The 19,243-nt window shown below is 41.8% G+C and overlaps 1 protein-coding gene across 1 annotated transcript in view; it reads left to right on the top strand.

The window, feature by feature from the left end:
• The window catches only part of LOC139713378 (uncharacterized), a 66,237-nt gene that overhangs the window by 19,356 nt on the left and 27,638 nt on the right, over nucleotides 1-19,243 (top strand). The window contains exons 10-24 of the mRNA XM_071625113.1: nucleotides 28-244; nucleotides 1,059-2,193; nucleotides 3,401-3,500; nucleotides 4,219-4,461; nucleotides 5,971-6,134; nucleotides 7,070-7,221; nucleotides 7,789-8,042; nucleotides 8,846-9,050; nucleotides 10,516-10,661; nucleotides 11,202-11,373; nucleotides 12,409-12,575; nucleotides 13,041-13,277; nucleotides 13,927-15,487; nucleotides 17,363-17,793; nucleotides 18,442-18,724. Coding sequence (XP_071481214.1) covers nucleotides 28-244; nucleotides 1,059-2,193; nucleotides 3,401-3,500; nucleotides 4,219-4,461; nucleotides 5,971-6,134; nucleotides 7,070-7,221; nucleotides 7,789-8,042; nucleotides 8,846-9,050; nucleotides 10,516-10,661; nucleotides 11,202-11,373; nucleotides 12,409-12,575; nucleotides 13,041-13,277; nucleotides 13,927-15,487; nucleotides 17,363-17,793; nucleotides 18,442-18,724 — 5,467 coding nt within the window. The remainder of the gene's footprint in view (nucleotides 1-27; nucleotides 245-1,058; nucleotides 2,194-3,400; nucleotides 3,501-4,218; nucleotides 4,462-5,970; nucleotides 6,135-7,069; nucleotides 7,222-7,788; nucleotides 8,043-8,845; nucleotides 9,051-10,515; nucleotides 10,662-11,201; nucleotides 11,374-12,408; nucleotides 12,576-13,040; nucleotides 13,278-13,926; nucleotides 15,488-17,362; nucleotides 17,794-18,441; nucleotides 18,725-19,243) is intronic.

Genomic DNA, 19,243 nt, shown 5'->3' with positions numbered 1-19,243 from the left:
CATTTGTGACTGCCACCTCTCATCCAGGATACGAAGGCAAGAACTGCTCCGAGGACATTAACGAGTGCCTGTCAGGCCCCTGCCAGACCAACACCACGCTGGAGTGCATCGACCTCCTCGATAACTTCACCTGCCGGTGCAGGTCAGGGTTCGAAGGTCGGCTGTGCGAGGTCGACGTGGACGAGTGCACAGCACACGATTGCCGGAACGGCGCAACCTGCGTGGATGGAATCAACCAGTACAGGTATAGCAACTCTAACAACAAATCATCGATGTTGTTGATGTGTAGAATAAATCACTGGTAATGTGCATACATGGAATAAGTCTTTGGTGTTGTGGAAGTGTAGAGTAAATCATTGGTGTTGTGGATGTGTAGAGTAAATCATTGGTGTTGTGGATGTGTGGAGTGAATCATTGGTGTTGTGGATATGTAGAGTAGATCATTGGTGTTGTGGATGTGTAGAGTAAATCATTGGTGTTGTGGATGTGTAGAGTAAATCATTGGTGTTGTTGATGTATAGAGTAAATCACTGGTGTTGTGGATGTGTAGAGTAAATCATTGGTGTTGTAAATGTGTAGAATAAATCATTGGTGTTGTGGATGTGTAGAGTAAATCAATGGTATTGCTGATGTGTAGAGTAAATCGTTGTTGTTGTGGATGTGTGGAATAAATCATTGGTGTTGTGGATGTGTACTGTAAAGTCAGTGTTGTTGTGGATGTGCTGAGTAAATCTTGGTGCTGTGAATGTTTAGAGTAAGTCATTGGTATTGTTGATGTGTAGAGTAAAGCATTGGTGTTGTGGATGTGTAGAGTAAATCATTGGTGTTGTGGATGTGTAGAGTAAATCATTGGTGTTGTTGATGTCTAGAGTTTTCTGACATCAGAGAGAAAGGTCAGTACTATCATTGCTATTGTTAGATCATAAGATTATGTACTAGATACCTTATGTTTGTTATCATCATACATATAGTGGTTTATGTTAGTTCTTCCTCGACCAGATGGACAGTCCGCCTGTTAGTTTCACAATATTTTCCTTTTCCTTGTTCTTGTCCTACAGCTGTGTATGTCAACCAGGTTTCACTGGAAATCTCTGTGAAATTGACATCGACGAATGTTCCTCAAGCCCTTGTAATGTTGGCACATGTGTGGACCAGATCAGTGGATTCATTTGCGAGTGTCCCGATGATTCCAGTCCCTATGATGTGTTCTGTAACCCTCTTCCCCCTTGCACATCTGACCCCTGTCGGAATAATGGAACGTGCCAGCAAGACCTCGCCAGCTACACGTTCACCTGTGTATGTCTGCCAGGGTTTGAAGGAATGACTTGTGAGACCAATATTGACGACTGTGCCCTCCATGGTGTTACCTGTGCCAATGGGGGTACATGCGTAGATCTACTGGAGGACTTTCGGTGTGAATGTCCCCCAGGCTTTGAAGGTGAATTCTGCGAGAATAACGTCGACGACTGTATCGGTAATCTCTGCCAGTTTGAGAGCCAGTGTGAAGACGGAATCGACAGCTATGTCTGCTCGTGTTTGCCAGGTTACACTGGGCAGTACTGTAATGTCACCATTATGAGCTGTGAACAAGATCCGTGCTTGAATATGGGCACATGCCAGGATGTTGCAGCGACCACCCCTCCGACAGCAAGTGGACCCATCCAGAATTCGAATCCAGCCAATGGCAGGTTTCGATGCCAGTGCGCAGAAGGCTGGGAAGGGGTGTTCTGCGAGGTGGAGACAGACGAATGTGCATCCAACCCATGCACCAACGATGCCACTTGCATTGACGACTTTGCCGGTTACACGTGCCGGTGCCATCCCGGTTTCACAGGCGTATGGTGCGAGAGGGACATTGATGAATGCTTAAATCACCAGTGTGCCGATGGTTCCACCTGCGTTGATGGCATCGCCGGGTACACTTGCCAGTGCCAACCGGGCTTTGAGGGTCGCCTTTGCGAGCAGGAGATCGACGAGTGTGACTCGTCCCCCTGCAACGATGCCACGAGTCTCTGCATGGACGAGGTGGCGGGCTATCGCTGCTTCTGCCTCAATGGGTGGGCGGGGCCCCAGTGCGACATCAACGTGGATGAATGCCTGAGCCAACCGTGCATCAATGGCGCAACGTGTGTGGACGGAATCGCTGATGTGTCATGTTTGTGTCTGTCAGGATATACTGGAAAGTATTGTGAGGTAAACCCAACATTATGGTCAACCCAACATTATTGTCCAAAAAACACTTTTTTCGTACGTGCAGAAATGCTTTATGAATCCTTTCATTAATCTCCACAGTGATTTTTAATGTTATCATTTTTGTTACGTTGATAAGTGATGTCGTAAATTAACATCATTGGGTGTACAGTAATCAGATTGCTACTGCAATTTCATTCATAGTCCTGCTGATTTCACTTCCTGTGCATGATAACTCTCATTGAAAAAGCTCCCTTTCATACTTTCAAGGAATAGGACTGTAGGAAAATAGCATCAAGCCTTATGTATTCCCTCTCTTTTCTATGCAATTACATCTTGCCTTAATAAATACAAACACCAGCATTGGATGCTATATGCAATCAGTCAATCTGATGTGATATGTCTTGCCAAAAAAGAAAAGAAGAAAAAGAAAAAAAAAATATATGTATACTGGTATACAGTATGTCCCCCCAGAAAAATTACAAATCAAATTTTCACATTGATAACTCCCAATATGATTAAACTGGCAGTGTCTAAATGCTACTTCAGGGTCTTAAAATATAACATCTTAGCTCTATTTTGCAGAAAACCCCATTTAAGTTGGGTATGCGATCACAGAGTAATGCGGATTGTTGTAAAGTATGTCATGAGTCTGATTCTTCCAAGTTTAGCACTTTGATGCTCTTGGAACTGCATATTAATGTGTGAATACAATGGACAGAACTTGGAGGGAAGAGATTCCTGACGTGCTCTACAAAATTCCTCATTTCTCTTTGACCACTGAAGCAAATCGAATTGGGTTTTCTGTAAGATGGGGGCAATGAGTTATAGTTTCATACCCTGAAATTGTATTTGGATTGATTCACTATTTTTAAAGTTATCATTGCGGAGGGTCCCGTTGTAAGTTTTTTGGGGACATACGGTATAATATATAATGAAATTGATAGATAAATGAATAAGTAAATAAATGAATATAATCAGTAAATGAATGAATGAATAAATAAATAAATAGATGAATTGATTAATTAATTAATCAATAAGTAATATGAATGAATGAATGAATAAATAAATAGATTAATTAATAAATCAATAAGTAATTGAATGAACGAATGAATGAATAAATGAATAAGTAAATAAAGTTCTATTTTCTCATCACAACATGACACTTTGACACCTGTCAATCCCTTCATCTGTCATCTCTTCTATCCAGATCGACATTGATGAGTGCGACTCGGAGCCGTGTCAGAATGGCGGAGAATGTCTGGACGAGGTGGATGGTTTCACTTGTCTGTGTGCACCAGGTTTCACAGGTCAGGACATTGTTCCCTAAATTGGCAACACTTGAAGTCTTCTCTAAACTGGCAACACCTGAAGTGATTAAGGATGAAGTGCTTATATTTTGCAAGCTGGGACTTGTAAGACAGTGTTACGAGAGGTGAAGTTTGCTACCTAGAAACACATTGATGGAGTGAAAGGAAGTGTCATCCCTTTTCAAGAGAAGAGTTACATATTTCCCACCTTGGAGACAATATACGGTGCATTTATGTTAGGGCAGCAAGAATTTCCTGACTTGATTTGGCAAATATTAATCCATGCATTTTTTACATTTGCCGTGCTCATAAATTAATCTTTGAGTCAAGGCTGTAATCCACTTTTTGTCAATGTACTCTGCATGCAAATTTGGGTATTTGTTGAACATGAGAAGAAAGGTTTTCAAATGAACAGTCTTATTCATGTGGCACTTTTTCAGCACTTAAATGATTAGGAATCCAGGATCGTGTCATGACCAGCCTCATCCCATTTCCTGAAGAGACTCAGAAGTTATTTCTAGCTGCCAAAATTGCACTTCCAACAGCAAGAACTGAAATTCTTATGGTTGATTTGGTATCACTTGGCTGGTACTACAGTACATGTAGCTGCATTATTGTGAGTGAAAATTTTGATTACTGCCATTATACAGTATCATATCATTCTACTTTGCTTAATGTTCTGTTTTGGCTGTTTGTTTTGTGATGTCCCCAAAATCAGGCTCTGTGTGTGATGTAGACATCGATGAGTGTGCTTCCAATCCCTGCCTACGAGGGGGTACTTGCCTCGACGACGTCAACGTCTACCAGTGCCTGTGTCCTGTGCCGTACCGAGGGGACGACTGCTCCTTGCTTCCCTGTGAGGCCCTGCCCTGCGAGAACAACGCCAACTGTACCAACTTTGTGGACGACCTCACGACGTACCCGCGGGGCTTCTACTGCGACTGCCTGACGGGGTTCATGGGTGAGAGACAGAAGTATTCCCTGCTGTGCTGAAATGAGTAGAAATTGTACATCTCGCAAAAAACATACGTACACATTCACTCGCACACATGTTATACTTACACACACATGCACACAAACACCTTTTTGCAGTCATTTTCATTTGATTTCTTTCATATCTTTGTATCATCGAACAGTGTATGAGTCTAACATTATCTTAAAAACTTGCATAGACTCAGGTCATTGATACAAACCATAAGGTACACATGCAATTAATCAGTGCTTCTCAACCAGTTAGCCGTGATGTCTTCACAAAATATAAATGAAAATGATTTGTATTCAATCTACACATGTAACCGGGCCTCAAGTTAAAAAAGGTTGACAAGTGCAAATCTATACGATTCTTCATTAAAAACCATAACAACCATAATATGATTTGATCATGATTGATCCATTTACTGACATTGGGGACATAACTGAAATGAGTAAATTGCCACATCTGCACTATATTGACTCAAATAATTTTATTTGAATGAAAATCTCATCTTAAACTCTCACTCCTCCTCCCCCCCCCCCCATTCTCCACACACATCTGTGGCTACACACATGCGCACACACTCTGCTCACTGGACCTTAATGAAATGTCACAATGTCGCAAAATTTTACCTTTACATACAAGAGGGATATTTGTATGGTGAAAGATATAGGTAAGGCTAGAACTGATGTTTTCTTCAAGTTTGGGGATTTTTTTTTTTCATTTGACGTATTGATTAGGTATCGATTGATAGCATTTAGGTATTGATTTGCTTTGTTTCACTTTGTTTTTGTCAGATCGAGTGTATGTTTAAGTGGGAGTAGAGATACAACAATGTGAGATGAAATGACATGACTTACAGTTCGTGTTAGAATATTTCAAATATTTGTGCATGAAATATGCAATCTTGTAGAAGATGGACTATGCAATGGAAATTACTGGTGTGATAAAACAGAGAGAAATTTCACCACTGGAAATACTTCTTCTCTGAAAGTGTAAACAAGGACTACAAGCAAAATGGTTTAATGCTCTTGTTAGCTTCCTCGCTCTCTTTCCTTCCATGAAAGTTATTACAACTGACTTGCTCATTATTCTGTCACTTCAAAATGAAATTAAATAAAATGACAGGAAGTTCATCATAGAATATTACAAGTATTTATGTATGTATTTATGTATGTATTTATTTATTTATGTATGTAGTACTGTAAAACGAGGAATGTTCTCGTGCATTTTAATTTCGCGAATTTCGAGGGAGCCAAAATTCGTGAAATTAAAATGCACACGAAAGTTTTTGTCTACACTATATGCATTGAATGTTAGAGGCAACTCACGAAAATTTCATGCCGCAAAAAAGGCCGTCGGCTCCAATTCACGAAAATTTCATGCCGCGAAAATATCGTGTTTTACAGTATGCGGTCATGGCATTGTATACTTGATTTTTCTTCTTTTCTGTTTCATTTGTGTGCTCATTTTGCTTTCAATCTACATTGATCCCAGGTGAGAGGTGTGAGGTAAACATCAACGACTGCTCCCCCGACTCCTGCAGTCGTAATGGTTTCTGCATCGATGGCATCCTCTCCTATAGTTGTCTCTGTGAGCCCGGCTGGGCCGGCTTTGATTGTGGTCTGCCCATCGACGACTGCGTCGACAACATGTGCCAGGTAGGAGATCTTGGAGAATCCGAAGACAAAATATTTTTTATGGGCAATATTTTGTGTGAGAATCTGGCAGTGAGTCGTTATGATTCTTCGTGATATCATAGCAAAGGATGAATAAATTCTCCTAGTGCAACATGCTGATAAAAGTACTCACTGTGCAAGTTGTGTTTTAGACTAGGAGATTTTATGAACGTCTTCTGTGTGTTCTTTCCATTCTGAAATTCTATAAGCTGGAAGACCAAGTCTCTACAGTATAATTCCTTATTTTGTTAGTATGGCCTAAATACTTGCAAAAATATTATTTAGGAGTCGCTTTTGTTGAAGGGATGGTAGAGTATTGGTGGAGGTGAGGATTGGGCTTTCAACTTTCTGGAAGATCCCAAGAAACCACTTATGAAATAATACAGAGCGAGCAATTCTAACAGGAATTCAAAGTTTTATGTTATGAAATTCAGTTTTGGAAGGGCTGAGATATTCAAAAACAAAGTAAAACAAAGTGACCCTAATAAAAGGTGGGTCCCGCCTTATATTAGGATTGCTCTGTTTTCAATATGTCAGCCATTTCAACACCGATTTTCATCAAATAAACGTTAAATCCCTCTTAGAATTACATGCTCTTTCATATTTTTGAAGAGGTTTCTCATCATCTCACCAAGAAATGTTAGAAACTAGAAACTCAACCAAAACTATACTATCCCTTTAACATCTGTGTGTTCTTTGCACTGTGATATTCTATGAGCTAGAAGACAGAGTCTCTTAAGCATAATTCCTTGTTTTGTTAATCAATTGCCTATATATTGACAGAAATATATTTCAAGAGTCACTTTTGTTAGCATCCCATTTCACATCTGGTGACGTGATGATATGCAGCTCTGTGCAGAAGATGCTGGGCATCATAAAGTTTGAAATCTTTGACTCTGGCTCTCTCTGGATCCCAGAATAATTCCACCTGTGAGGACTTGAACCAAGCCTACAGGTGTCACTGTGTGGAGGGCTACGAGGGAGATCTCTGCGAGGTGGAAACGGATGAGTGTGCCTCGGGGCCTTGCGAAAATGGGGCGACCTGCGTCGACCAGTTCAACAGCTTCGAGTAAGCAACAAATGGATTGAGTTTGCACATATCTCAGTCTTCATTTGAATGCAAACAGCTGTGAAGATCTCTCCCTCAACCATTCTATCTGAAGCAGTAAAGTCCTCAAAGTCAGTGACATACAATCAAAGTCATCTTTAACCCATTGAGGATGGCTTGATTATGCTACAACATGCATTTCCCATAGACGCTTTCCTGTAGACTTGTCTTCAACGGGTTAATGGTCAAATCCAGAAGGAGCAGAGAAAAGTCTGTTGATTTACATGAATTTTCAACTGTAGAATTTTCATTCAACTCAGCCATTTTTTTAAACTTGTGCAAGGTCAAATTAGATTAGGTTGACTGTAACAAGTTTTACGCTAAATTCAACACAAATCATAAAAGTCACGTAAGTTCTTTAGGGTATTTTTCACAAACTTGACCCTGTCCTATATCCTCCAGTAACAGGGGCTAAAAGAGATGGACATGAGAATTGTTTTATGTGTTGTTTACAAAGAATAGCTTTTTCATCTGTGACCATGGGTCAAAGGTTCCAGATGATGATAGTTCTCTCACGCCCTGCTGCAGATGTGTGTGTGCGTCAGGATGGACAGGCAAGTTGTGCGAGGTGGACGTGAACGAGTGCGACTCAGACCCGTGCCAGAATGGGGCCACGTGTCTCAACGGTCGGGACCAATTCCGCTGCGACTGCCCGCCTTTCTTCACAGGGACCCAATGCGACATCTCCTTTGACCCCTGCGATGTCGGCTACAACCAGTGTCGCAACAACGCAACCTGCGTGACGCAGCCAGATGGCACATACCAGTGCCTATGCACAGCAGGTATGTTGTAGGCCGAGCAGTAAGCAGCCCAAAGTTATTTACTGTCTCAATGAACAATATCACATTGTATGCTTTAAAACAGTGTAACATGTAACATGTCACAAAAACTCAGTTATTTAATCAGTTTATAAACAATTTGTGATTCATACAGTATCATGATGTCTGCAAGATACTGTAAAACAATATTTTCGCGGCATGAAATTTTGCAAGTTGCCTCTAACATTTAATGCATATAGTGCAGACAGGAACTTTCGCATCCATTTAAACTTCGAGAATCGTGGCTCTCGCAAAATTTATGAAATTAAAATGCACACGAACATTCCTCGTTTTGCAGTAGCATTAAATTCAAAGAAAGTTGAAAACTGCAAGATAGGATTACTAGTAATTCAGATTGAGGTGTAAATTGCTCATGAAGGAAAGACTGTACTTTTTTTTTTCTTGAAGTGGAAAAAGTAGAGAACATTCCTTGTAGTTTAGGACTACTGCAAATGTTATTACTTTAAAGCTGTTATTTTTATGATTGTTTAATTTTCATTAATTTAACAAATCAATGTTAGGCGACAAATTTAAGAATATGCAAAAATATCACAAACCAACAGGCATTAGAGCACTAACCATATCCTCAGTGTCGAATCACCAAAAAAAAAAAAAGAATCAGATATGTCTGCGACCTCCTCATTCGTGAAAATATCTGCACCTGAAAATAAAAGCTATAACAGAATGTTATTTTTTTTCCAGTGAGATGTGAGGTTTCTGTCGAGCTAAAACAATTTACTTGATTTGTGTGTGTCATTAATTGGAAGGGTTTGAAGGATTCAACTGCGATATCAACACGGATGAGTGTGCCTCTGTGCCATGCCTCAATGATGCTGCATGCATCGATGGGATAGATGGATACCAGTGTGTCTGTCTCCCCGGTTTCCGTGGCAACCGTTGCGAGGAAAACATCGAGGACTGCATTCCTGGAGTCTGTGCCAATGGCGGAACCTGTGTTGATGGCGTTAATGGGTGAGGAGCTAGTGTGTGCCACCCGATTGTGTGCTTGAGTTTGAATAAAGTTGTGAACAAAATTCAGAGGCATATTTGCTGTTCTCATCGTGGCATTTGTTTCATGTCATGATTTCTTCTTTCCATCAATATTCAGGCAAAAACATAGAAGATGAGTTATTCATGGTTCCCAGCCCATCAGGGAATTAAAGGGACTGTACAGTACTGGGTGAGGTAGGGATTCATGTTTTGAGCATTCGTAAGTGAGATAATGAAAAGTCTCTTGTGAAATATAAAAGAGCATGTAATTTTAAGAAGGATTCAACGTTTATTTGATGAAAATTGGTTTTCAAATGGCTGAGATATTCAAAAAAGTGCTAATAATAAAAGGCGACATGCCCCAACTTTATTAGTATCTCTTTGTTTCACCTTGTTTTTGGATATCTCAGCCATTTCAAAACTGATTTTCATTGAATAAACTTTTGATACCCTCTAGAACTGCATGCTCTTTGACATCTCATAGAGTGGTTTCTGAATATCTCACAAAACGTTAAAAGCTAAATCTTCACCTCGACCAGAACTGTACACACCCTTTAAGGGAAATCAGGGAAAATCATTTTAATTTTTTCCAGTCAGGGAATTTGATAAAAATGCCTCAAATCAGGGAAAAGTCAGGGAATTTTGATTGGCCCAAAAATTGAAAGTAGTCAGTAAGACTCTGTTATATTTTGTTGCATATCAAAACAACATCCATTTGATGAAACTGGATGAAAGTCGGATGTGAAACTGGAAATGAGTTGAAATAGTTATCATGGAAATTTGATACTTCATCAGGGAAAAATCGGGGAAAAAGTCAGGGAATTTTGTTTTCTTGCAATGCTGGGAACCCTGTAATTGTGACCGTGGCAAGCACACATGTATAGTAAAATCTCATATAGAAGGCAAACTCTATGTATAAGGCAAACATTTTGTATAAGGCACACTTGTGTATCAGACACACCCTTAACTTTTCATTAAAGAAGAAATCACTGTCCTACATGTATTTGCTGATTTGTGCTCTGTATGCAAAGTCATGCTGTGGTCATCAGTTTAAAAGAGAATAAATGCATGCAAATGGTTGCATCCTCTCTTTTCCTGAGTTTTGTTGTTTCTTTCTCCTTGTTATTCACTCTTACTCTCCCCCCCCCCCCCACCACCCTTTCTCATGAACCACTATCACAGCAAGCTGCTATTCATAGTTGTTGCAATGCATGAGATTATATAGTATCACATCTGTTTTTGCTATTCTCATCAATACTGGAAGAGCACTGGAAATTCTTGTTTGTTTTGTATGTTACTTATGAAGAGTACTGTATCATCCATCCATTACGTTATCAGTTATAATATTTTTTATGTCATCACAATTTTTTTCATTTGTCATTTTCATTATAGCACAGGAAGGAAGTGGAGTGACCAGTCTTTTTTCCAATTCATTTGTCTCTTTAAGGTACACATGCGAATGCACTGCTGGGTGGAACGGTGTCAATTGCACCGACAACATTGACGAGTGCCAGTCGGCACCATGCCTCAATGGTGCGACATGCCTGGATCGGCTGAACAATTTCCTCTGCATGTGTGCGAGTGGCTACACGGGTGAGTCCTGCTTGTCTATCAGTGTTCTTCTGTTACTTTCACTGCAAACTGATTTGGGACTGATTTGGCCCTCCCCTCTAAGATCTCAGTCGCCAATCATACGATCTTGCCGAAAATTTCATCTAGAATAGTTGATGATAAACAAAAGGGATGTTATCTGAGAAAAACCAGAGGAAAAAATTCATCTTACACTTCTAAAAAAACCCATACATTGTACACACAAAAGTCATCGCAAACTGCCCATTTCAGTGACATTGGTCAGGAAAATGTGCTATATCTCGGCAAGCGTACCCCTGATTTTCACAAATAGGGTCTCAAAATGTGCCCAAGATATCTAAGAAGAAAACCACAAATTTCAGAAAAAAAAAAAATTGTTTGGCATTTGAAAATGATTGTGAAATATGTTGAGGAGGTGGGGGGCTTATCCCCATCCCCCCCCCCCTGTAGTTTTAAGGGTTACCTGTGCAGTACCCATTGACTAGCTTCCTACTAAATTTAGGACATCTTACATCCTTCCTCTTTCATGTCTGTATGTTGTAGGTGTGCTGTGTGGGACAGAGATTGACGAGTGCGAGTCTGATCCGTGCCAGAATGGAGCCACGTGCCAGGACCAAGTGGACAGCTACAGCTGCAGCTGCGCAGCTGGCTACACCGGCACGGACTGTCAGGTGGATATCGATGAATGCTCCCCGCATCCGTGCAACAACGGAACGTGAGTGACATTATACAAATAGTGAATAGTCACGAGTGCGATGGTACATGATTTTGCACAAGGTGAAAGATAGAGGCGCTCTATTCGACAAGGTGAAGCTGAGTTGAATGGTGCACCTCATCTTTCATATGTGACCCTGCACCTCAAAACAAACAAAAAGTCGCCAGACATGAATTTTTAGTTAAGACCATATTCTGAAAGAACAGACTTTAAGCTTTAAAATGATGTATAACTCAAATCAAATGGACTCTCCTAACCTATCTAAATATTGGAAAGAAAGCACACACTCAGGAAAAGTGTGAACTGAGAAAAGGGGCATTGAAGTACAGTGTCTATTCAAGCGCTTAATCTTTACCAAACCGTGCTGGCTGTGCGATGAATTGGACAAAAAACAGGAAGTAAACCACCAGAGTAACAACAATGAAGGGATTATCAGATTAAACTGAAATTAAGCATGCCTCATTAACACATTCTGTCCATAATAAAGAGTGTGGACAAGGTTTTTCAGAAATGAAAAAGGGATTCTAAAGACACACCTAATCACACTATTCTACCAAAAATGTTCGAGATAAACTGCTAAAAAAAAACACACTTTCCTGCCCGTTTTATGATACCAAATTTTAGCATAACGTAAAAGAAGACCCGCTCTTTCAGAAAATATGAAAAAGTCAAGTTCGGCTGGGTTGACCCATTTCTCTTATTTTCAGCCCTCACACAAAATCAGTGTGTGTGACTTTATGTTCGTTTTGAGGTGCACGGTCACATATGTGTAATAAGAGCAGCGTACCAGTAAATGATCCATCATTATTAGATGGCAACAGATGTAATTAAAAGTTAACTAATTATGTTGTTCACTCACTTTATCAACCGATACTTCACAGACTTTGTTGTACTGATGGTCACATTTTAAACTTTGCCAATTCTCTTTCTTTTCCTGTTTATGAAATTATGAGTTTTATTAATTCAATAGCAATATATGGCAGCATATGCAGTCACAAGTAAACTGATTCTCTGGTTCACTTCTTGCCGTTGTAGCTGCTTTGATGAGGTGAATGGCTATCGCTGCGAGTGCTTCCCGGGGTTTCAAGGGTCTGACTGCTCTGAGGACGTCGACGAATGTTCCAGCGCCCCCTGTGTGAATGCAGCAGTGTGTACCGATGGCATCAACTCATACACATGCACCTGCTCACCAGGATACACGGGTAGGTAGCGAGAGTGTGAACCAACCTCTGAAGGTCCACCATTGTCGTCAGTGCAAATGCTGAATAGAAATGGGTGATGCAACAAATGTGTTAGCACTTATAGGAGTAGTGTGTATGTTATTTATTTAGTTTTGGTATAGGTGGATTTTGTGGAAAGAGTTCAAAATAAGCACATATTCAAAGAACTTTGATCCAACAAGTTCTGAGTATGACTATTGTAGTCAAAGTTCTTGCAATTCTACTGTAATTAAACACAGCTTGGAAGTATTTTTTCTCCATTATAATTTTCAGTGTGGCTGATGTAATAGCCTACTTAAATTGTTGAGATATGCAGCTCTTATGTGTATGAATAGAAATGAATTTGCTTACAAATTTCCATACAGTGACATATAACCTGAGGGAAAATATATATGGAGCAATACCTGTCATAAAACAGTTCATAGCAAATGACTTATAATCCTGCAGGTGTAAACTGTGAGATCGACGTTGATGTTTGCAATGATGCCTCGTCGGGCGTACCCCGGTGCCAGAACGGAGCGACCTGCGTGGACGGAGAGGGGGCGGCATTCACCTGCCAGTGTGCGCCGGGTTTCAACGGGTCCCTCTGCGAGGTGGACGTGGACGAGTGTAAATCGGGTCCCTGTGAGAACGGGGCAACCTGCGCCGATCTCATTGCTGGCTTCAACTGCACTTGTGCCGAAGGTTGGGATTGTTGAATGAGCCCTTTAATGCACCCAGGCACTTAACTGTAGCTCTCCCATGCTTTTCATCAAATTTCACAATACATCCTCCAAACTTGACCTAATTTGAAGTTAGCCAGCCTACTCTGGTGTAGCAATATGCCTCAGTCCAAGAGGAAGGCTATGATGGCACAAGAGGCATGATTAATGATATTACATGTAGGTAATCTCCATTCGTTGGCAATTATTAGTTTCAAGACATTTGTGTCAATCAGCAAAGAGAGCTCTCCAGCAGATCTACCAATCCACGAGCAAAGCACATTTAGGGTTAAACCTGAATGATTAAGGTTGGCAGCTACTACAGTCAGTTGACGAGAAAATATGATAATTGCAATTTTGCTAAGATTAGAAGTTGTTGTAGAGTGGAGGATTTCTTTTTTATGTTTACCAAGTTCTTAGAACATAGCGTGTTGTATGTTCAACAGAAGGAATATGTCAAAATATATTTTGCTATGAATTGGATATTGTAAAGTTGGTAGATTGAACTTGTTTTCTGCGTTGGTATTTTGACTAAGAGACAACAAGTTTGCTTTTGTTCTCACACCCCTGTGAAGTTGTTTCAGTTGAAAGTATGATTTGATGATATTGCTTCATGCCATGACTGTTGACAGGTTGGACTGGTCAGCGATGTGAGGAGGATGTGGACGAATGCCTCTCTGCCCCGTGTTTAAATGGCGCCCTCTGTCGGCAGCGGGATCCCGGTGAGGGCTTTGCCTGTTTCTGTGCTCAGGGTTTCCAGGGCATCGTCTGCGAGGTGGACTACGATGAATGTCTTTCGGATCCTTGCTTCAACGGAGCCCAGTGCGTGGACCTCGTGGATGGCTTCGCGTGCACTTGCCTGGACGGATTCTCTGGAGAATTGTGCGAGAGTGACGTCGAAGAGTGCGGGAGCGATCCGTGCCGGAATAACGCTACGTGTCTGGAGCCAACACCGGGGGCGTACGTGTGTTCCTGCGCGGCCAGTTTCTTCGGCACCAACTGCGAGTTTGTCGACTACTGCTACAGTCAGCCCTGTGCAAACGGAGCCTTCTGCATCACGGGCACCTCCGGCTTCCAGTGTTTCTGCCCCAGCGGTTTCACAGGCCCGACCTGCGAGACCCGACTGGTTGCCACTTCTAGCATGCAGGGCGTCACATCAGTGGCACCGTCTGCTACCATGAGTTCTACAACGAGAAGTGATAGTTTACCACTCTTGACACTCCCTACAACTCCAAGCCTTGTCAGCAGCAGACTTCTGATGACTGATACTAACCCTTCACTTCTAACTCCTGCCATGACATCACTTAGCTTCTCCATCTCAACCAGCAGGATCGAGACTGGTATGATATCATCCATACCTTCTTCGCAACTGCCATCAGTGTTTACATCTCATATTCTGATGAGTGAGAGAAGTGATTTTTCACCAGTCTTTCCCACTCCCAGTATTCTAGTTTCCTCATCTGGTGAAGGGACTTCATCTCAAAGTGCAATATACACTTCTTTCGGAGAGTCAGGACTGAGCTCACTCTCCTCTTCAACTGTGATGGAACAGTCCTTGGCAACTTACTCTTTATCAAGCACCCCTGTATTTACAATGGAACAAACCAGCTCCCCTATTTCAGCCATGTCTTCCAGCTTCATGCAGAGTGGTGCATCATCCTCTTTTCTTTCCCCAAGTTTTACCAGCAGTCAGAGCGATATGCTGTCTCATTCAGTCTTTCCAAGCTCTACCTATTTTTCTCCATCAACTGTCCAGATTAGTGCTGTGTCAAACACTCATTTTCCCAGCACTTCATTTCAGAGTGGTGCCCTGTCCCCATCTTTTCTTTCTCTGAGCTCAACATCACATGCTTCAATTGCATTAGAAAGCAGTACCATTCTCACAAGTCCGTCCATGGGTTCCACACCAGTCTTGTCAAGCTTTGAAAGTGATGTCTCTTCAAGCTCTCAGACTGGTACGATGTCTCAAACTCTTTCTCCAAGTCCATTTGAAAGCAGTACTATTCTTACAAGTCCATTTATGGGTTCCACACCAGTCTTGTCAAGCTTTGAAAGTGGTGTCTCATCCAGTTCTGAGACTGGTGTCATGTCACAAACTCTTTCTCCAAGCCCTTTGCTCTCCACCCCAACCTACTCTGCTTCCCTTGTGGAGTCTGCTTCTTCCTCTTTGTCAGTCTCACTCTCAGGTGTCGGGTCTCTGGTGCGGACGGTGTCAACCTCAGGTAAGACTGTGCTCCTTTCTCACTGTCTGAAAAATAAACTTCACCAGCCTTGCACTGTGATTTTTTTTTTCAGTCATAGACAAGACAGTAATAGGGCACGAATTGTACTGTACTGTACCCGTGCCAGAGAAGCACTCGAATGCTCCTAAAGCGAACCATACCGAGCTGAACCGAGTCAAGAGTGGACCACTTCCCAACGTGCTCCAGAAGGGTACCAAAAGTTTGCATGTAAAGAATGCGCGTAACATGCACATACGTCATAATGCAAAGACATCATTCTTCACGTTCAGGACAGCTGTAAGTAGTTCAAACACGCTGGGTGAATGACCCTCTTGCTACAAAATGCGTGACCTCCTCTAAAAGTAACTCGTGAGGTACGCTTTCTCAACAGAGCTCTCGAACGCTCCAAATCTAGCGTAGTACAGTACAGTACAGTACAGAACGCTTTAGAGCGCTCGAACGCATCCATAGAGTGAAGTCTCATCATAAATTTGGCCAATGTGGGACAGATGGCATAAATTCACAGTTCGTAGGCGCAGGACTAGGGCAGGACTTACCAATATGTTCATGTAACGCACAGTGGTATGCTTTTTGATGATGATGATGATGATGATAATGACAACGAGGAGAACGATGATATTATAATTGTGATGCTGATGATAACATTGACAACGATAACAACATTGAAGGTGATGAGGAGGAGGAAGATGATGACAAGTTGTTTATCTAGTTGTTTTCTATGAAAGTGTATCTTCTTCAGTGTCTTCCTGTCAATGTGTTTTTTGTCTTTTTTTGTTGTTTTTTGCACGTGCATGTAAGGGCAAGCACATTGTAACAAGTATAAAAACAAAACAATCAGTTTGGTTGTAGCCATATACACAATTAGCTCTTGGGATGGGGTTATAATGTCATAACTATCCCATATCACATAATATAGACTTACCATGAAACACTGCACTGGCAGGGATTCATTGTTGTCTTTTGTCTCTCTTGTGTGCCCCTTTGCAGTCCAATCCCATGCACCATTTGACACCAGGACATCAAGCCCCTCCCACTCAATGACCACTCCCACTATGGACATTTCAGACTTTGAGACCACGCCCACGGCATCTCGCACTCTCATGACAGGGATGTCCACTGCTGTAACTAGTGCAGGGATCTTCCCATCACCGTTTGGAAGTCTTACACCAAACTCTGCGCACTCACTCACAGTGTATGAGAGTGGGTCACAAGCCCCGCCTTCTTTGCACACTGCACCTCTCCCAACAACTGCTTCCCTCTCGAGTGCTGTTGGGCTGTCACCATCGGGAGGAACACTCACATTCCAATCATCTGGGACTGAGGCAAGCCCCACCCACTTGCTTGTGACATCACTAAGTGGGCAGCACATGAGATCTTCAATTTCTAGTGCACCTGTACAGAGTGGTAACTCCTTCTTTAGCCCCACAACCAGTTTTACCCAAATGCCTAACTCCCTGTCTGGAACTCCATCAAGCACTGCTTTTACATTTACTTCAATGCTGAGTGAACCGCAAGCCACGCCCTCTCTGCACCCCACACCTTCTCTGCACACTGCACCCTTGGACAGTTCTCTTCCAGTGTCAAATTTGATGACAATATCGCCTACTGTTCCAACCCTAGCAGCTCAGTCATCAGGGATACTGTCAAGCCCCTCCTACTACACATTGAGGATGTCATCAAGTGTCCATGAAGCCACGCCCTCTCTGCCTTCCACCAGCTCCATTCCAGCACTCCAGACCACGCCCCCTCTCTCTGCTTCGAGTCAACCACTACCTTCATCTACAATTGATGTGTTCAGTCCGTCAAACATCTTGCCTACTCCAAGCTCTCCTACCCTATCCATGGGAGGAATGACCTCCCCTGCCATTTCGAATGGACCATTTTTTACTTTGTCACCCACTACAAATTCAGTATCAAGTTTTTTGCGAAGTTCAGAGCAACTTCTGACCTCTTCGTCTGCTAGCATTCCTCCAATGTTTGGAACTTCTGACCTTTCAACTTTGACCACAATGATGTCATCAGTAACATCAACAACCCCAGTTACCACCACTCAGATACCGACGGTTGGTGGAACAACGACCCTGCCCATCCCTACCACGACAGTGGATGCATCCACCACGCCTGCACCACCCATCACCTGCGAGGCCAGCCCGTGTCAGAATGGAGGGGTGTGCAGGAACAGAACTACGGCAGAAGAAGTTGAGCAATTTGCATGTGACTGCCCCTTCAAATTCACTGGGAGTCTCTGTGAAACAGGTGAGAACTAGATGTATCTCTTGAAGAGTGGTAAGTGACCACCATGAGAAAAGAAAAAAGAAGAATTATGATATTTTGGCGTATTATGTTAGTTTGTTTATTCATTCCAATAAGATATCTATAGTTACAAAGAACACAAACAAAAATCAATCAAAATGAGATCAATGACATAATGCAGACAAACAAAATTAGAGTTTACATCACCAAAAGTATTCTGTTCATCCTTCCTCACATTCTGGAATCTGCCTATCTATCTCTGGTTCATGGTTCACAGAGTTAGCAAAAACTTTTCTAATGAAATGTATCACTAGGACAAGGTATCTTTGGGCAGTTATTAATTGTCTATACGGGGAAATCGAGAAGTCAAGGGTCAAGGTTGAAAGACTCATGAGGATTAATTTTCCCAAAATATATATGCTTACTGAACGAAAACTTGTCATTTGAAGGTGTACAGCCATGTCAGTTTTTATTATCATTCTTGTTATTTTCATCATTTTCATATTTACGTTCATTATCGCATTCGTTATTTTCATTATTACTGTCATTGTTATGGCAATAATACCATCATCATGGTGATAAAGTTATTGTTGTTGGCACTATTACTAATACTGTGATCATTATTAATTTTATCATTCTACATTATTCCAGAGAGGGCTCTACACTTCCCATCATTCAACGGGAGCTCATACTTGGAGCATGCCCCCCTAGACTGGTCCACAACGTCAGAAAACAGCCTCTTTATCACCATCAAGACCTCGGCTACAGAGGGTACTGTTCTCTTCGCAGCCAATCAGCAAGCAGCAGAGTTCATCCACCTGTTCATCTCCGACGGCCGCCTCGTCTACGAGATGAGCTGCGGGCTGGGCCAGACGCTGCGGGTGGAGTCTTCCGTCTCCGTGGCAACGGATGAGCTCGTGGAAGTGTTTTTGAGGTTAGTAGAGCCGTGAATCACTTCACCGTGAGGCTGTATGTTTGTGTACCTCCATAATACAGCACACAACCAATATGATGCTATGCAACCACTCATCTGTTGTTGTTGTTGTTTGGATTATTAGTGCATGTGTCATTCATTTGTGAATATTTACACTTTTTATACGACATACATGTACAATTTTGTGACTCAAACACAGATGCATAGCCTCAGTCTAGGTTTCAGCATTTTAAAGCATTTCATTTTAACTGCAAGTACTGTATAAGCTGTTATTTTCGCAAATGAGGAGGTCACAGACATTTAATTTCGCGAGATTTGTTTTCACAATTTGACACCAAGGCTATCGTAAGCGCACAATTGTATACTGACATTTTCGCATGTCGTTAAATTTGCGATCCAGCAATGATTCTTGAAATTAGCAAAAATTAAACCCTCGCACAAATTACAGCTTATGCAATAAGTCACCTTTACCTAATGTGTGGCATAATATTTAGATAGTAATGCGTAATGTAAAGAATT

Source organism: Diadema antillarum, unplaced genomic scaffold, assembly GCF_040938485.1.
Source record: "Diadema antillarum isolate AM-2024a unplaced genomic scaffold, OU_Dant_1.0 seq00001955_RagTag, whole genome shotgun sequence".
Lineage (NCBI taxonomy): Eukaryota > Metazoa > Echinodermata > Echinoidea > Diadematoida > Diadematidae > Diadema > Diadema antillarum.
This window is presented reverse-complemented; position numbering and strand designations above follow the sequence as displayed.